The sequence below is a fragment of the Myodes glareolus genome, chromosome 5, assembly GCF_982192425.1.
Source record: "Myodes glareolus chromosome 5, mMyoGla1.1, whole genome shotgun sequence".
Taxonomy (NCBI): Eukaryota; Metazoa; Chordata; class Mammalia; order Rodentia; family Cricetidae; genus Myodes; species Myodes glareolus.
In genome coordinates this window covers 25,954,107-25,974,012 of record NC_142030.1, presented here as the reverse complement: position 1 = coordinate 25,974,012, position 19,906 = coordinate 25,954,107, and the positions used below count along the sequence as shown (strand labels likewise).

General features: G+C 45.3%; 1 protein-coding gene across 1 annotated transcript in view; it reads right to left on the bottom strand.

The window, feature by feature from the left end:
- Nucleotides 1-18,527, bottom strand: part of Nisch (nischarin) — a 35,400-nt gene extending 16,873 nt beyond the window's left edge. Inside the window, exons 1-8 of the mRNA XM_085687733.2 lie at nt 18,372-18,527; nt 16,267-16,350; nt 15,093-15,275; nt 4,154-4,202; nt 2,968-3,131; nt 2,570-2,665; nt 1,264-1,359; nt 190-342 (exon numbers count right to left, since the gene is read on the bottom strand). Coding sequence (XP_085543859.1) covers nt 190-342; nt 1,264-1,359; nt 2,570-2,665; nt 2,968-3,131; nt 4,154-4,202; nt 15,093-15,275; nt 16,267-16,350; nt 18,372-18,467 — 921 coding nt within the window. The 5' untranslated portion in view covers nt 18,468-18,527. The remainder of the gene's footprint in view (nt 1-189; nt 343-1,263; nt 1,360-2,569; nt 2,666-2,967; nt 3,132-4,153; nt 4,203-15,092; nt 15,276-16,266; nt 16,351-18,371) is intronic.
- Between the last annotated feature and the right edge of the window lie 1,379 nt (nt 18,528-19,906).

Genomic DNA, 19,906 nt, shown 5'->3' with positions numbered 1-19,906 from the left:
TCATGTATTAACTCACCATTTTAAAACATTCTCATTTTGAAATTCAACTTAAAGACTACACATAATATGTAGAACACTCAATAGATTTTTTTTGGGTGGGGGGTGGGCCTTCAGAAAAAATAAAATATAACAGCTATTCCTAGGGCCTGGAAGGTCTGAAAGCCTTGGGAGGTTGCTGCATGCACATACCACAGATTCGTCGATCTCAGAGATGCTGTTGTGGCTCAGGTCTAGAGTGGTCAACACTTGCCATGTAGGGATGACAGCAGTCACAGGGCCTTCAAGGGCTGTGCCTTCAGGCTCCCACTCATCAAATTCTGAGGCTTCAGGAACAAGGACTTCCTGCATGAGAACATCTGTTGAGCCCTCACGCAACACTAAGTAGAACATGCTATCGTTGCAAAATTTAAGGAAGCACTAGAGCATATTTAGCATGTGGAAATGAGCTTGCATTAAAAATGGGCTTTGCTTTATGTGTCTTAAAGTGATTGTGAAATAACTGAAAGATGTGGAATATGTTCTGGTCCTGTGACTTCAGGAACAAATGCTAGTTAAGTCCCCCCGGGCCTCTGCTCTACAAGTGATATCTTTCCTGGCTTAAATCTTCAGAAGTTGAAGGTCTGAATTAATGATGTTGCTAGGCAACCATGCTTTCAGAGTGGTCTCCAATGTGGACAACAAATCCCTTAACCATTACTTCCCAGGGAGAGAATTATCACCGAGACAAGAGCAGCAGCACAGGGCATCAGTCACCACAGGAGAGGGAGGCAGTTCTTCTTGGTTGACTTTTGATGTCTATAAGACATCTCATATGGGGTTATCCTGAGTTCCTTCAGCTATATGGCAGGAAGTACTTCCCAGAGGACAAGACAGCTACACTCAACTCTCTGTACAGTTTCTTCCTTTGAGTCAGTGGCCTCAAGAGAAAGTATTTTCAACAAACCCAAATCCTGATCAGAAGTCACAAAATATGCTACTATATACCATCTCTATACCGAAGGAGGACTTAAATATTATTATGATGGCATCCATATAATGGTAAAAGAAACTCCCTACCTTAACAGCTGGGCTATTTCTGTTACTCAGTCCGAACAGGGTCCAGCCCTTCTACACCTTACCTTCCTCTGCCCGTCCAGGGAGGATGAGATACAAATGAGGGCTAAGCCAGTGCTGGCTGGGCTCGGAGGAAGTTCCATCCTTCCTCCGAAAAAGGCTATGCCCCCCAGGGACAGGCCCCAGCATAAACACAAAGGCAGAGCTCACCTTCATTGAGGTTGCTGAGAATCTGACACTCAGTGTGGCTAATGTTGGCTTGGAGGTGACCAGCCCTCGGATATGCTTAGCATCACAATGACTTATCTGGAACAAACAACAGCTGTGTCTCAGAAATGGCATTCTGGCCCCTCAGAAACCCCAGGAACTAGATGTTCATCCCACAGGCAAGCTCAAATTCCTAGATAAAAGATGACTCAAAACTTGGCCTCTTTTATTCCCCAGTGCATCTCAGTGGCAGATAAATATTTTAAGTATCTAGTAAGAAAGGCATCTAGCCAGGCATGCTAGCGTACACCTTTAGACCTCACTCGGGAGGCAGAGGCAGGCAGATCTCTGTGAGTTCGAGGCCAGCCTGATCTATATAGTGAGTTCCATGACAGCTACACAGAGAAACTTTGCCTCAAAAATGGACGCTCAGGCTCCTTATAAGTCACAAATTCCACTTTTGTGGTTAAGGGCTACCGGGAGCTTGCCAAGGAAACAGAAAAGGTAGGATTTGGGAATCAGTTATGGAGTACAAGGGGCATGCAGCCACAGCACATGGAGCATCTCTCCTGCTTACCCAGCCTGACCCTCTGGCCTCAGGTAATACAGGTCAATGGAAGCAGACTTCTGGAATTCAAATTCAATATCCTGGCCTAACTTTCTCATTTTCCCATGCCTCAGTTTTCTCAATTGTAAAATTGAGAACAAAAGCATCCATACTTCACAGAAAAGTTGGGGAGACTTGGTCAAGAATACATGGGCACTGGGTAGAGCTGAAGACAAAAACCAAGTTCAGGAAACATGTGGTTTTATTGTATAAAAAACAGCTTTTATTGTTCATTACTGACTCCCCTTTCTTTTAAAAAATGACAACAAAATTAGTGTTAGAAACCAGAATTCAGTAGAAAGTAATATAAAGCATTCTTCTTAGGGATGGGTGCTCTTGACTGGGAAAACAAAGTCTTGGAATTGCCTCTGTCTGGCCTTAGGATGATTTTTGTGACTTCTACTGAATAACACATGGTCCTGACTCCATGAGAGGCTGCAGGGAACTAAGTTCTGCGGTTCTAGTCTCTAATACCACTGCTGCCTACAATAGGGTTGGAGAATTGCAAACCAGCTAACTGCAAACTAGCTAAGAACAGAAAAGGTCCCTTTCTGGCTTTCCCCTTTTCTGGCTTGATTTCCTTGGATAGAATTTGCCAACATGTTGCCAAATATGAAAGCAATGGTGCCTTACCACTTGCTATCACCATTCCCTGCAAAGAGACAACAGAGCAAGACACTGCTGGGCAAGCTTGGGCCTTACCTCTACCTGATGAAGAGACTTGAATATAGAAAGATCAAAGGGCAGGAGCTGCTCCTGAATGTTGCTGGTCCCAAAAGGTCCTTCTGTGCCAGAAACCTGAGGTCAAAGATGGATTTAAATTAGGGGTGCTGTAGTGAACTCCCGTTCTGCGCTCTTGGGTGAATGTGGCCGCAGCAGCTGTCAAACTCAAAAGCTCTGACCGCTTCAACTGTATTCAGACAATGGGCCACGATGCCCCCTGGTGCTCACAGGCAGAAACACAGTAGCAACAACACAAGGTGACTTTCATCCACTGAGAGCCCCCAGTCTTGGTCTCCTTCACACACTGCCAGCTGGTGAGCTGTCAGACAAGAGAGCCAACTGAGAGATGCTCTACAACTACGCTGCTGTAACTGTACCTTAAGGTACCTAAGGCGACAGGTGAAGTCTAGGATGTGCCCAAGGTCAGTCTTGGCATCACCGCTGGCACAAGTAGGCTTTCCTTGCTGTAGCTGCTCCGTGACAGCATAGAGCTGCAAGGGCCTGATGGCAAAGACCTCACCGGCTCCTAGAAGCTGTTCTCCTGCAACAGTCAAGTTCAAGAGTGAGCGCCCAGCCCCAGTCCAGTCCCAGCCTATTGGACAGCCAGGGGAGACAGGCACCAAGCCAACAGTCAACAGGCATGCAGCAAGCACCTATGACAAGCATCCACCCCACCCACCATGCGAAGCTACAGTCTTAGGTACATAGGAGTAGCCCTTCTGAGCTCACACCAGGCACAGGGCAATCCTGGACACATGATGAGAGAGAAGGGAAGGGCTGTGCAACTGGGGAGCCCTCCTGAAGGGTGAGGTGGAGTGGAGACCTAAGGCACTGAGCCAAGAGGAGGCTGGGAGAGGCAGTACTCTAGGTGTCACAACTACCCCGCACCCTCTAATATGCAGAGACTAAGGTCAGTTATAGACCTAAGATGCAAGTGTTTAGACCTTAAATTGCTCCTTTCAGCAGGTTTCCAATCCTCTGACCACTAGTACCCTTACCTTTACCCCAGGGAAGGCAGTAAGATGCTAAATGTAAGCCTGCTGGCGGGGAGTGCTCATTCTACTACTGTTAATTGTTAATATGAACACGACCCAAGATTGGCTTCTACTTGCGATCTGAACACTTTCAAGCAAGGACAAATCAGGTTCAAGATGGCAGCATGCCAGCCACCTTTCAACACCCCGCATGATTCGGGAATAGATCCTGAGACGTAGGTGAGTCCCAGGCACTCACCTTACACAAGCCTGGCTACCTGAGTTTGATCCCCAGAACCTACATAAAGGCGGAAGGAGAGAACTGACTCTACCAAGTTGTCCTCTATCTCCACATGTGTGCTGTGACACATGTGCCCACATACACATACCCCGCAACAATAAAATTATGATAAAGAATCTTAAACATGAAGGATCCTCACCTACAGGGCAAGTAGTGGGTAGACTTGGTTGGGGACCAGGGACAAGGACTTGACACCTTTAAGGAGGTGGCTAGGATCTAATATAAACTCAGTGCCACCCTGGGCACTAGGCAATGCCCCCAGCATTTCAAGAGTCAATGGCTATGTACCTTTTTCAAAGAGCTCTTCAGCCAGTGCTGCAGTGATGCCATTTATTTCCTGTGGAGACACAAACCCTGCAGTTAGAAGTCCATCTGCCCATCACTGGAATTGCACAGTCCCTGCTATCCATTCACTTCATTCCTACAGGGTCAGCTCTAGATCTCAGATCTCAGGAGTGGCCCATCTTTTGACACTGCAATTAAGACACTGTCACCAACAAAATTCATACTTGAGAACTGCATAATCAAGTAACAACAATACAATCATAAAAAGCATCTCATAATGTTTTAAGTAAGTTTAAGTAAGTGCTGGGTTGCATTCATAGCTATCTTAGACCATACACAGCCTGCAGGCAACAAGTAGGACACAGCTTCTAGATAGAGAACAACTAGAGGAGGGAGAATTAAGAACCTAGAATTAAGAAGATTGGGGTGGGGGGAGGCTAGAGAAATGGCTCAGAGGTTAAGAGCACTGGTTGCAGTTGGACTGGGTCTGAACAAGCATGTGATCCAACCAGATTCTCTGAATGTGGCTGGCACGGGGTCTTTCTGAAAAGCCATTGACAATGACACTGAGACTTGTTTCCTCTGCATATACTGGATTTTTGGGATACAGTCTGTTTGGAGGTTCACCTTCCTGGACCTGGAGGGAGGGGGAGGAACTTCCCACGGGGCAGGAAACCCTGACAGCTCTTAGGGATGGAGAGGGAGTGGGGGGAGTGGGAGGGTGTTGGGAGGAGGTGCGGAAATGGAAACTTTTATAAATTAATAAACTTTAAAAAAAAATTGCCATTGGTTGAGGATCCAAAAAAAAAAAAGAGCACTGGCTGCTCTTCCAGAGGTCCTGAGTTCAATTCAATTCCCAGTAACTACATGGTGGCTCACACCCATCAGCGAGATCTGGCACCCTCTTCTGGCGTGCAAGTGTACATGCAGGCTGAACACTGTACACCAAAAATAAATTTTTTTTAAAAAAAAAGAAGTTTAGAAAGGGAACTGTTTTCAGATGTATGGAGAGCTGAGCGTTTCCTCAAAAACACTGCAAGTCTGCACACGCGCTGGCTGAGTGGGCTGCAGCCCAGGGGCCAACAAAGCCAAGGGTTGGCTGGGGGAGTCAGCAGCTTCCTCACCGAGTCTGGGGCTCCCAAGAGAGGGTGTGGCAGGGAAGAAATCCTGATTCTTTTGGGAAAAAAAGAGGCCCTGACTAATAGAATACGTGACTCTGCAGCACCAACTTTCCTTAGGAACGACTACTTCCACCTTCTCTCAGGTCAAATGTTTCTTCAAAGACACTAAGCAGCTGTGGTGGCACATGCCTTTAATCCTAGCACTCGGGAGGCAGAGGCAAACAACAACAACAACAAAAAAAAAAAAAAAAAAAAAAAAGGAAGGAAGAATGTCCTTTTCCTGTGCTCAAGCCTCCCAGATTCACAGTAGCACAACAAAGCCCCAGGGTCACTAGAAAGATATAGCAAGGTGTTCGGCAAGAACCAGTCCTCACTCACATTAACAGCTAACACAGCAGTCAGTGTGACTTAAAGTACTAGGTACTAAAGTACTAGGTAGGTCCTGGCTCATTGACTCCTCCCGCCACCATACAAGAAGCAGTTACACAAACAAGCAAACACAGGAGGAAGGTGTTAGAAACGCTCCAGCTTTACGACTATAAACCAGTAGAGCTACACTCGAGCACTTGATCTTGGTCCTCTCAGAACATAGTCAATTGCTTCTGCACTCAAAACAATCGTGGAGAAAGAGATGACTCGGTGGTTAAGAACACTTGCTATTCTTCCAGGGGACTTAAGTTTTGATTCACATGGCTCACAACCATTGGTAACTCCAGTTCCTGGAAATTTAACCTCCTCAGGCACCAGTCACAGGCACGGTACACATACATACACGTTAGCAAAACACTCAGACACATGAAATACTAAAAATCTTTTAAAAAAAAAAATGTAACAAAACAATCATGTGGTTTGGAGACACTCGCCAAAACCTTTAGCCCCACCTCCCACAGATAAGAAATTAACTGAATGACAGCAGTCCACGGGTCTTTTGGTAAACAAGCCCAGATGGAGGCAGCACATAACCCCTCGCAACTCACAGGAACACTGCTGCCACCATGACACGCAATCTATTAGGCATTGATGGGACTTAGAAAGCAGCAGGTGGCAGAGCCAGAGTGTCCCTTTCCTCATGAGCTGTGACCTCATGAGCTGTTTGTCTCTTCCCTAGAATCTTTTAGACGTCACAGCTCTCCCCTCTATTCCTGGACCACAGCAGACAACCTTTTGTTTTATTTTGAGATAGAATATCTAAGTTAACGGGGTGGCTTCAAATTCAGAATCCTTCCGCCTCAGCCTCCCAAGCAGCTGGGAGCTCTGAGCCCTTCACCTAGCTCCGATAGCAATCTTAACAGCTGGGAATGTGCAGTGATCCTTTCCTCCAGCCTGCATGGACGTCTGTCCTTTGTTCAAGGTGGTTTTCTTAACATAGTGAGATTTTTTTATTTTTATGTTTAACTTTTAATTCTTTTCCTTTGTGACTATGAGATCTCTTCTTTTACTCCAAGAATGTGACTATTATCCCAGTTTTCTCTTGACCTCATAATCTTTAAAAGCTGTGCTTATATAGTCTGCTTGAAATTCAGTTTATATATAAGAATCGTTCCTTTCTCACCTCACCAGAGAGAGAAGATAAGCCACTGCGCTTCAGCATTAGAGAGCTCAGCACACAGGTCAAAATGTAAGAGGCTAACAGAGCAACAGGGTTCCAGTCAGCAGAGGCTACGGGGTCTCTGGAGCTCAACTTCAGTCTCTTACAACCTCCTAATGCCCATGAGTTTCCCCTGGCAGCTGTGAGGATCCGAAGTCAAGGAAAAGCTTGGAATGGCCAAAGCAAGTCTCCCATGCACTTCTGAGAAGCATGGCTTTCTTTCCTATCCTCCTATAGTCAGACCTCCTAGTGCTAAGGCACTAGGGGCTGCCTGTCTACACTTAACCTCAACTCCACAGGCCTCTCAGGCACTGTATAGACACAAGGAGCCTGTTAGAAGGCTCTTGAAAAAAAGGGCTTCCTGCCCTGTCACCACTGCCAGGCAGAAATGTACCTCCCATGGTACATTTCTTTGGGCAACTGGTGTTGATCTGGACAGAAGAAAGAGAAAGAGTCATGCTAGAGGACAGCCCTGCTAAGGGTCAGAGCTGGGCTTCCAAGAAGACCCAGAGAATGCTGCTACCAAGGGCCAAGAGCTTTAACTTCTGAGGAATCTCAAAAACAAACTCTAAGTATTTCTTTCCACTCTGTGCACAGGAAGAGCACACTGCTGGCCTTCCTACTTGGCTTCCTCAGGCTGACCTTCACCTTAGGAGAGAGTCTGAACCAGAGGGATATAGAAATTTCTTAGTCTGCAAACCTAATGCACCAGTTTCCTCTGGCCAAGCTGCACTTGAAGGTGAAGGATACAGAGTTAGGCCTCTACCTTAGTTATGCCTCTTTGGGCTTTACCTCAACACCATGTGGACTACTTAGGCTATTTATATTGTTAGCTGCCTATTCACAGAGCCCAGCTGTAAGTGTACCCCCAAATACAGATGCTGATGCTCAATTAGAAACCCCTCACTAGTCCCTGACCTCTGCTTGATTCATGCTAAAGCAGTGTGCCTGTCAGTGGACATTAACTGGGCAGGAATTACATGGCACTGAGGCCACCACCCAGGTGTGATCTGGATACACATGTTATAGTTGGAGGGGCCTTGTATTTTGTCTATCAGGAGTCAGGCATATTATATGTGATTCAACTTTAAGCAAAATTCCCCACTGAAGGATTCACATATAAATTTTAAAAAGCTTCAAGACTCTAAGTTGAAAAATAAACACACCAAACAGGTGTGCTATCATTCATAACCTCAGCCCTTTGAAACTAAAACAAATTATAAAAATAAAATGGATCTAAAGCCAACACTAAGATAGTCGACAATTTCATTTCAAATTAAAAAATTGTTTTTTGGTTACAGTCAAGTGGCTTTAAAATAAGGAAATGATATACACCTCACCTTTGAAGGGAACTCAGTTATCTTTCTTACCAGAGCAGTCCAGCATGGTGACATGTGGTGAGCCCTGACCCATTCCTTTTCTAAGCCTTAGATATTCACTGTAAAAGCTCAGGCAAGTAAATAACTGACTTGGAATGAACTGGTTGAAACAAGCAGGCCTGGGAGATAGACTGGGCTCTGTCTATTTCCAAGCCCACCCTGATGTGGTCTACTTCAGGATGATCATGGTTATGATATTCATGGGATTGTATTCTGCTGAGTCTGGAACTTCTCTAAACATTTTGGGATGGGGTCTATCACTGTGAGTCCAGGAAGCGAGGAGCACAGCTATCCAGTGGAGGAGGAAACAAAGGCTGCCTCACCCCTGGAATTCCCCAGTTCTGGGTTGGCTGGGGTTGGGGGGGGGGGATGCTTTTTCCCTTGTCATTAAAATCCAAATAATGAAAGAATCAAACTGGACTTTATACTTTTTACCATATACAAAGATGAACTTGAAATGGATCAAAGTCCTAAATGTAAAAACAAAACGTATAAGAGAAAATAAATTTTTTTGTGATACCAATAGTCAATGGGTTCTCAGGTATGGCATGAAAAATACAAGTGACCAAAATATACAAAAAATAAACTTTGTCAAAATATAAAACATGTATATTTCAAAGAATATTATCAAGGGCTCAATGGTTAAGAAAACTTGCTGCTCTTACAGAGGACAAGGGTTCAATTCCCAGCACCCACATAGCTAACATCTGTTCATAACTCCAGTGCCAGGGGATCTGACCCGTCTTCTGGCCTGCATAGGCACTGTACACACATGGTCACAGAAATATACGTAGGCAAAACATCCATGAACATAAAATAAAAATAAATAAATATTTTTTAAAGAATATTATCAAGTAAAGGAAGCCAGGTGTGGTGGTACATGCCCATAATCACAGTACTCAGGAGGCTGAGGCAGGACGATGGTGAGTTTGAGGCCAGCTTGCTCTCTATGGTTCTAAGCCAGCCAGAACTACACAGAGACCATGTCCTAAGAAACAACAGAAACAACAAAACAAACTGAAAAGCTGTGGGTACAGATCAACGGTAGTCCATGTTTAGTACATAAAAGGCCCGGAGTTTAATGTGTAGTACAGACACGAAAGAGAAAGGAAGGAAAGGAGGAAGGAAAAAAAGAAAGTAAAAAGTAAAGGGTTAAAAACAAAACAAGTCGGATGGTGGTGGTGCACGCCTTTAATCCCAGCACTCAGGAGACAGAGTCAGGGAATCTCTGTGAGTTCGAGGCCAGCCTGGTCTACAAAGTGAGTTTCAGGACAGTCAGGGTTACAGAGAAATCCTGTTTTGAAAAACCAAAAAAACAAAACAAAACAATAAATGACCTTTGTGGAATATACTAAAGAGTTAAAAACAAAATAAAAAACCTTTGTAGAACGTAAGTTATCTGCAAATCACAGTTCTGACAAGGGTTTAGCATCTAGAATATATAAAGAACTCTTACAACTCAACAAAAAGAAATTAAAACTTAAAAAAAGAAGAAAAAGAAAGAAAGGGACCACGTTCGAGGCCAATCTGGTCTACAAAGTGAGTTCTAGGAGACGCTCCAAAGCTATACAAAGAAACCCTGTCTCAAAAAGACAAAACAAACAACAACAAAAATTTATAAAAAAAGAAAGACCTAATGTTACACAGACAAGGGATCTAAATCCATTTCTCCAAAGATATAAATGCCCGATAGGTATATAAAAAAAAAATCTCAGCATCATTAATCATGGTGCAACTGCAAGCCAAAACCACAATGGAACTACTTCACACCTACTATGACATCTAGATAAAACAAAGACAGGTGCAAAGGCAGGTTAGGATGTGGGGAAATGGAACATATGCATTGTGACTAAGAATGGAAAAGAATCTGGTGGTTCCTTAAAAAGTCAAGTTATTATATGATTCACCTTCCTCTTCTGGGTATACCACAAATGTACATAAAACCTCTGCAGCAGTCTCCCCCAGTTCCCTTTACCCAATTTCATTTTCTGTGGTATTCATGACCAACTACAGTCCAAAGTTGTTAAATGGAAAATACCAGAAGTAAATGATTCCTAAGTTTAAACTGCATACCATTCTGAGTACCACGGACTCTCCAGCCGCCCCACTCTGTCCCACCTGGAGCACGAGTTGTTCCTCTGTTCAGCATATCTACAGAATACACTCAGCATTTAGTAGACTGCTAGTCATTAACAGCCATCTTGGCTACTACAGTATTGAGACAGAACAGTCCGAACATGAGGGAGTAGAGACGCAGAGATTCCGATATGCCCAAGACAAGTCTTGAAGTGGTTCCCGAAGAGAAAAGATAAAAAGTTTCTTATTTAATAGGAAAATAAATTAGCTAAGATCACAGTAAAAATGATTCTTCTATCCAGTAAATTGTAAAGAAGAAAGTCCTGCTAGATTTGCTGTGATACTTCAACTGAAAAGGTTATGGTTGGAACACATGGTAAGTACTCAGACTAAAAATAACAATGGATTTGCACATGCACATATAGGAAAGAAACAGGTGAGGCTCAGCATGGGGCTTGGCTTTAGCTGTCTATTGGGGCCCTTACAATGTGTTCATTGTCTCAGATACGGGGATGATGAAGGATAAACACAAGATGGTATGGCAGTCCCTCCTTAGTCATGGAGGGCACGCTCTAAAACCCACGAATGCCCTAAACTGTACAGTTCACATACCACTCTTTTCTACAGATGCATACTCATGATAAAGTCTAATCTAAGACAGAGCCAAACATTACTACTCTAAAATTATTAAAATAATATGTTATTGAGTTCGAGGCCAGCCTGGCCTACAGAGTGAGTTCCAGGACAGGCTCCAAAGCTACAGAGAAACCCTGTCTCAAAAAACCAAAAAAAAAAAAAAAAAAAGTTGTAATAAAAATTATGTAATGTGGTCTTTCAACATATCCTCTACTTTTACCTTTCCACTTAGAGGAAGCACTTCATGGCTATATTTTGGCATATCTGAATTGCCAGCATCATGACTCAGGTGCTTTGGGCCATTACCACATAAAATCAGATTTACCTGGACCTAGTACTGTAACGCTTGATCTGACAGCTGAGATGGTGGCCTACTAAGTGATGTATGTACAGTGTGATTTGCCAGAGAAAGCTGATCCTGTGAAAGAGCTCTCCACACTACTCAGAATTGTACATCTAAAACTCATGAACTGTTTACTTCTGGAGTTTTCCATTTAACATTTTCAGACCATGGAATTCAAAATCAGATTAGAAAGGGATTTGTGAATGTATATCCAAAGAATATGTTAGTCATAAAAGGACTAAAAGATTAATGCTACATGAATGGATCCTAAAAATAAATGAAATTGCTTTATGTTATATGAACCACTTATGCAAAACATTGAGAACAAGCAAACTCAAAGAGGCAGAAAGCAAGGCCTTGAGCGCCAAGGACTGGGGAAAGGAAGGAACAGGCAGTGACTGCCCTAAACACAGGGCTGGGTTGTGGGTGATGACGTGCCCACTTCACAACTTTGTGCATCGGTTAAAAACTACTGAATGATATACTTACAGTGAACTTTATAGTGAGTGAGTTAGATCTCAATCTAAAAGTATCTCTCCCCAAACAAACAGAAAAGAACAGCAACAACCACAACAAAACCAGATATGTCAGTATCTGCTGTAACTGCAGTACTCAGGAGGAAGAGCAGGCCGGAGTATAACTGCAAGTTCAAGGTCACCCTGGGCTGCAGGAAAATCTTATGCCAACTCTATTTAGTGAAAGCCTGCCTTAACTCAACAAAATAAAATGTAAGTAGTCCACACCATAGCCAAGTAGAGTTCCCTGGGTACCCCCACTTCATCCAATGTCAGCACACAGGACAGATGTATTTGCAACAATCCCCAGGTAGATACTGGCTAAGTCAAAGATTCCCTGGAGAGCTACTGCCTGCAGAAAAAAATGACACTGCTCTTAAGACTGTGTTGGTTCAAAGTTAAACTGAAAGGAAGACCTAGCCCAGTGGGTCTCAGTTGGGTTGTTTTACCCCCTCCCCACCATGAGAAGATGGGCATTGTCTCCTAGAGAACAGAACTGGAGTGGATGGAACTGGGAAGGGCAGTGCTAGTTGGACTGGATAGAGGCCAGGGATGCTGCTAAGTAGTCCCCTTCACCTTGGCTGAGAAACCCATCTTAATCTAAAGACAAGTTAATTACTTTTAAAATTCTTACATTTATTTAACCTATGCATATATTTGATGTCAATGATGCCAAATATGTCCGAACAGTTCTGAGGCCATGCTTCAAACCAGAACCACAGAGTTAGGCTTGCCCCAGAACTACGGCAGGTAAGTCTAACTAAAAAGAGTATTCTAGGCCTTTTCTAGCTCAGAGTTGGGCAAACCTGCAGTAGCTAGGAAAACCTCCCCAAAGACAGTCTTAAGCAATAAATTATACTTTCAAAGAGATGTTTATCGGTCTTCATTCTTCAGCGGAAAATGGAAGTTTTGTGAAGTTTATCTGACAGACTCATATAGGAAATGAGAATTTTTCTTACTCAAGTAAATGTAAAAAGACATTCACAACAGGAGATGGTATACAGACACCTTCTAACTGGTCCTTTCCAGCTTGTGACATCACCAAATTCCAAATTTCCAGGCTCTATTTAGTATTCCAAAAAAGATTCAGGAGTCTTACTCTGTTATTTCAGAAGAAAGATTTATTTTAAAGAAGGTACTTCCTATAAGCTAAGGCCATCTTCATCATTTAAGGGAAAAATAATTAAATAGTAGATATATGTTCTCAAAAAACCTCTCAGTTCTTCACAGACAACTACATCAATGTGATCCTTTCGCTTATAAAACTAGAACCCTAATCTATATACTGCGTTGTTTGTGTGTATGTATGTGGGTTTTTTTTTTTTTTTTTTTTGGTGAGGAGGGATGTTGAGACAGACTCTTACTAGGTAGCCTTGGCTGGCTTGAAGCTTGCTGTGTAGACCAGGCTGGCCTTGAACTCACAAAGATCCACCTGCTGCTGCCTCTTAAGTGCTGGGATTAAAGGCGTGAGCCTGAATAGCAAGGACTTGTTCCTCTCATACACGCATTTTCCATTACAGAAGGTCCACAGCTACACCAGCAATATAAGGTCCAGTTGCAATGCTGACCACTTTTTTGGTTTTGTCTGTTTGGGGACAGGAGTTTCATCATGTAGCCCTGGTAATTTCAAACTCAAGAGATTTGCCTGCTTCTAGCTGCTGGGATAAAGGCCTGTGTTGGAGAATTTTCAATACAGCCGGCTTTGACCTACAGTCTGGAAAGTGCTGAACTGCAGGTGTGTATGCCATCATACCTGGTGTGGCTTGATTTTTTTTTTTTTTAAAGATGTATTTGTTATTCCTTATGCTCTCTCTGGTCCCTTTAAGGGCTAACCACGCCCACTTCCAGCCACTTCTGACCTCGTCGCCATCTTGGCTTTCCTCTTTTTCTGTCCGTCTCTTGCCGTGTGCACACGAGTTTTCTGTCTCTCTCTATGTTTGTCTCCATGTCTTTATGTTTCCCTTTCTTTAAGTAATAAATGTTTACCTTTATGTCTAGTCTTATGTCTGTTTACTATTATCCACCACACCTGCCTGCCTCACTCTCCCCTGTTGCATGACGGGACCAGCTCTGCTGCCGCCGGAAACCTGTACTGCTCTGGCAGCAGCTTCTGCCTGGCTTGTAGGCCGCTCAGGGCATTCCCAACATCATATTATTTTTAAAGAACAATAGTATTTATTATGTATACAGCATTCTGTCTGCATGTACCTGAACACCAGAAGAGGGTACCAGATCTCATCATAGATGGTTGTAAGTCACCATGTGGTTGCTGGGAATTGAACTGAGGACCCCTGGAAGAGCAGCCAGTGCTCTTAACCTCTGAGCCATCTTTCCAGCCCTTGATTTTTTTTTTTAAAGAAACTTCTTCTCACCATTCTTTGTGTTGTCTTCCGTATCTTGCTCCGAATCTTGCAATAACTACCTTTGCTCACATATCCTTTTACAGTTGCCTTAGCTTTCCTTAGAGTAAATCCTCAGAACCGCTCCTGGTGCCCCTGGTTTTTGATAGTTTGGCTTCACACTGCTAGATCACCCTTCTTAGGGTCTGACAACTTAATTATTTTTTACTTTTTATTGTTCTTGAGACACAGTCTCGCTATATAGCTCTGGGCAGCCACAAACTGATGAACCCTCTGCTTGGCAGGATTTATTCTGTCAGCAGTAGCATTTCATTATCTATGCAGAGGGAGAGGAGAGCTGCTCTATGAAGCCGGCAGTGGAGCCATCTACCCTGGGCCCTATGATGGCAATTCACTAATTAAAAATGACTAATTTCAGGCTGGAGGGATGGCTCAGCAGTTAAAAGAGCAAACTGCACGTACAGAGGACCCAGATTCACTTCCCTGGGTGACTCACAACCTCCTGTAACTTGAGCTCCAAGGGACCCAACATCCTCTGGTTTACACGGTGCTTACACTGACATGTACACACCCCACACAAATGTACAACACTGAAGATAAAATAACCTTAAAATCCAAGAAGAATGACTAAGTCCCTCACTGGTGCTGAGCCTCAGCCCACACTCCAACAGTGTGTCTAGACCAGGTTTCACTTCTTTCGTGTCCATCCTCACACATTAGGAGGGAAATCTACCTTAAAAATCAAGAGATGTTTTTGCAAAACAAGATGCCTTGTAGTAGAAGAAAATAAGTGGCCAGTCTGATTTATACAAACCCACCCACAAACATGACCTGCTCTACCTGACTCTGCTTTTCTATGTTCTAACCTCAGAGTCAGGGTCTAGTCTGTTTCTCCTCAAAGTTGAGAACCCAAAGGGAACTTACATAGAAGTGAAAATGTAAGAAGTGGGCCAGAACTCTGGGAGCCACATCGGGGAAGGTGGCCAGGAGGGTCTGGAGGTACACCTCCAGGTCCTTCTCCCGCTTCTCTACCAAGCTTCGTGAGTTCTTTCCAATTATCTTTTTGGGTGGAAGGAGAGTTCTGTCAATTTTCCTCTCTGCAACAAGCTGCAAGAAAACACAAGCACATCAACCACAGACCAAGTAGCTCTGTATGGATGTAAGCCTCAGGCTGGCAAGGATCATATCTTCTACAATCACTCTTGGCAGTAGTGCCAGGGTGAGTGCTCCAGCTAGGGCATCTGGAATGTGGCCTCTTCCAATCCAAGTGGTACTGGAAATACTAACACAATTCCAAGTGAGAAAGTCCATCTTTGGTCTTTGGGAACATTGGGAAAAGTAGTGCTTATGGCCCCCTGAAGTTGAAAACCAAAGGAGTCTGTGTTGTATTTCAGTCTCATTGTAAAAAATCCCTCAGAAATGCAGCTCTGTCTAAGAGCAAAGGAAAAATATAATCTCAATCCGTTATCAAAGAGTAAAAAATATACTTTGTGAAACAAGTTCAAGCCTGTGTTCTCCTCAGGAATACAGCAATTTTAAAATCAAAATTGAAACATACTAATCTAGAGAGTCTCATGCTAGGGTTGGACTCCTAGGCCCAACCAGTTCTTTTGTCAGATGTATTAAGGAACTGGTCTGCTATACAGCCCATGAGAGGGCTCCTCTGGCGAATGCGCCTGCTGTTGAATCTGATAAGCTGAGTTCAAGCCTTGGGGCCGATGTGGTGGAAGGAGAATGACTGCTCACAGGCTGTCCTCTGATCTCTACACATGTGCTGTGGCATGTGTGCACCCCTTCCCATCTAAAATAAATACATAAATTATATATATATTTAATTTTTTATTATTTTTTAAGACAAGGTTTCTCTGTGAAACAGCCCTGACTGTCCTCAAACTCACAGAGATCCTCCTGCCTCTGTCTCTCAAGTGCTGGAATTAAAGGCATGCACCACTATGACCAATTATAAATAAAATTTTTAAAAATTAGCAAACAATAGATGTGGAGACAGTTTTACCCTAAAACTAATGTGTAGCACAATGGAGACTTGATCCTCAAGACCCTAAGCCCTGAGATATAGGTTCCCAGCTCTTAAGATTACCTTTTCGTGAAGGTCATGGAAGTCACTATAACGGTGTTTGATTGTCCACTCGTGGTTGCCATCAGTAACCTGTATGATATAAACCTAAAGGGAAAAAATGATTCCTTGTGACTAGGGAAGCCTGCCCCCACAATAGCTGCAAAGTATTCAGACCCCACTCCCCAAAAACCCAGAGTCAGGCTCCTTGTACATCCAGTGTGCACCTGACCCCTACTGAGCAGTGGTGGCCCAGACTTTCTAGCCTCCCCGACAGCCCTGTGAGGTTTGGAATCAAGCTGTGCTTCGATTATCAGAAAGGAATGGAAATGGGACTCGTTCAAACACCTACTGAGATTTTTACATCGTGCCTCAACCTGAGTTGTAGGCAGGCTGTCCCCTGTAAGGGACACAGGGCAGAGCTGGGTTTGGCAGGACCAGTGTCTCTGCTATGCACCTTTCCAGGCACCCTGACTCCATCCCAGAAGCAGGCCTTCAGCCAACATTTCCCTCTGGCTGTAGTTTTGAATTCGGCTGCTGAACCAGGAGTTGGAGGCACCACCACGCTCCCAGGGGGCAGCACTGGTCCAATCAGAAGGCAATATGGTTTTGGTGGTTAAGAAAACCTGGGTTCAAAAATCTGGCTATCCTATTTCCTGGGTGTGGCTTATGTGCAGCTTATGTAAGTGACTAGGAGCCTAAATTCTCTCTGGGCCTCAATTCCTCCATTTTAAAACCTGGTAGGCTTAAGAATCAAGTAAAGCAATAAGTATGAAATGATTATGCAGGCCTAACGCCACACAAAAGACAGGTATGTTAATAACATCCAACGCAGCACACCCAGGGACAAATGATGATCCCCACCTTGCTCCCTGTCACTTAGAGGAAGGACAAAGCCCCGAACAGGAAGATCTTTTGGGGAGGGATGAACCTCTACTGATTGCAGCTAGTCATAGCTGAGTGACCTCATCCTTAACTAGATGAGCAAGCTCCATGGTCCTAGCTCCCCACCTCCGCCTGCGTAGCAGGGAATGGGGAATGGGATCAGTCAACAACTAGGCTGATTCCTCTGACCCCCAGAGGCAGCCATTTCTCCAGCACCAGCCTGTTGCTCTAGAAGGAGCCACCAGCCAGAATTCCACCGAGACTTTCCACCAGAATTTCCCCTCTTCCTTGCTGGGGAAAGAAAAGCTAGAGGAATAGCCCTCAGGATGCGGTATTAGCATGGGAGCCAATGGGGTGAGGTATAGACAGGACCAAGGCCCTTACCACTGTCCACCCTCCTGGGAACAAAGGACAAGGAGACGGGGAGATGCTTTATGAGCCCCCACCACAGAACAAGTTTTCACCTGGTAGCCTGGCGTCCAAACCTATCCAGACCAAAAGGGCTTCTAACACCATCACCAAAACTACTTTCCTTTTTTTGTCGGGCCTCCCTTGTAGCCTACAAGGATATGTAAAAGAAGCTCACTTTCTCTCTTCCCTAAGCCATGAAGTCCCCTATAGTTTGTAGGTTCTGTACTTCAGCCCTGAGGTAAGTTCTTCTTACCCAACCACTAGGGTCCAATTCTTTCCCCCCCAAGACTCCCAGGGCCCATATTCCCATACCCCTCCCTCACTTCGCAGGGCTGATCTGGACTGCGACAGGCTTGGGTGGGGGTGGGGGTGGAGATCAAGATCCGCCCCCTCTCCTCCTTCACCGCCTGAAGATCCCTGGCCCTTTCCTCCGGTTCCATCTATCAGAGACCACCCCTCTCGAGTCCCTTTCCTCCCAGACTCCCTAATCAAGATCTCTGAGGCTGGCATCCCTCCATTCCTGGAGGATCTAGAGGGACTCCATCTCATCTGCACAACCCTTCCTCCCCAGGTCCTCCTCTACCCTCGGATTCCTCCAGCACAGCTCCTTCCCCCCCAACTCCCTCCACGCGCCCCGCCCTAGAACCTCCTCCGGGACCTATGCGACCCAGCCCCTTCCCCTCAACACCCCATTTCTAGGGCTCCCTCGTGGCTACCGCAGGCCCTTCCACCCTCTCACGGACGTGCGACCCTGACCCCTCCTCGAGCCCCCGACTTGGACTCCGGATTCTAGGTGCTATGCACGCTTTAGGTGCCCGCGTCCCCCAGCACACCGTATACGTGTCCACGAGCTCGGAACCCACGACGCGCGCCTCCTTGGCCGGCTCGGCCTCCCGCTCGGGGCCGAAGCTGAGCGCCGCCGCCGCCATGTTGCGGGCTCCGCCGCTGCCGACGCCCGGCGCAGACTGGCAGCAGCAGGGGGCGGGATCAGCGTCCCGCCGGCCCCCGGCCCCCGCCGCCCCCCGCCCGCACCCGCGCCGCCATCTTGGCTCCACTGCCTCCTCGCGCCCGAGCCCCGCCCCTCGCCCGTGATTGACGGGCCGGCCAATGGCACGCATGCGTAGCTCCCGCGGGCTTGTCCAGCGGCTTTTTGTATACCTGTGTAGCTTCGTCTCTGGCAGTTGTGATTATTATCCTTTGCGCCCTCAGCAACGGAGGCCAGGGACCATTTGAACCCTCTGAAGTCAGTCTGCTTCGCCTGGCTTACGTTTCCAGAGGGAACATTAATAAGGTCTCGCCTGGCTGTTTTAGGCTCATTCCCTGTGTAGCAAGAGCAAGATGAAGGCAATAAGAACTGGACTTAGAGCTGGAGCAAGGACCAGAGTGACTCTCTGATACTAGGGGTCTGTTGCTTCATGTAGTGATGGAGAATTGAATGTGGTGATTCTGCATTGCTCAGCACATCCCCGTTGTGTGCTAGGCTGCAAACTGGTGTGTTCAGAGGGAATGTATATGAAGCAGAGGTGCAGGTGTTGGGGGGGGGGGGGATCTGTGCTGCCCATCTGGTTCCTCAGACAACATCCTGCAAGAGCTCAAATTGAGGGGGACACAGACTGGGCCTGAACACAAAGCTTCAGTGGTTGAATGAGAAAACCTCATTAGCCATGGGGACGACTGGGCTGGAGAACAGGTGACCCAACTAGAGGAAGAGGAAAGAGAATCCTGATATCGATAGGGTTCTTTAGTAATACTTGTTGAATCACAGAGCACAGCAGCCTGAAGTCCAAAGTGAATATTGAACAGAAGGTGGGGCATAGCAGATCTGGCTGACTCTCCCCTACCAGGCTCATGTTAAGCTCTGAACCTCACATAGGATTTTCTAGGCAAGGCTTACACTGCATGTCACCCACTCCCGAGAGCTGTAGAGAAGGTGGGGTTTTCTAGTCAGCCTGATCTGAGGACAGTCACTGTCCTTTTGAAAGCTTCTTGTTTCCTTATCTGGAAAATGAGGCTGTTACCACTCACCTCTCTGGTTACGTACAAGACTGAACTGTTTTTAAGAACCTGACTGTCCTGAAGTCCACTACTTCTAATTTCCTATCTGGGCCTGGACTCCATGTTTTCATTCATCCAAGAAACTTTTTGGGGGGCTATTGAGCTGGCATGTATACATACACACACACACACACACACACACACATTTTAGGTGCTTACTGTCAAGCCTGAGACTTGAGTTCAGTTCTGGGTATCTAGGTAGGAGAGGGAAATGGATGCCTCCTGCAAGATAATCCTCTGACCTCCATGTGCACACATAAATAAACAAAATAAGTTAGGGTTGTTGTTGTTTTTTGTTTCTTGTTTTTGTTTT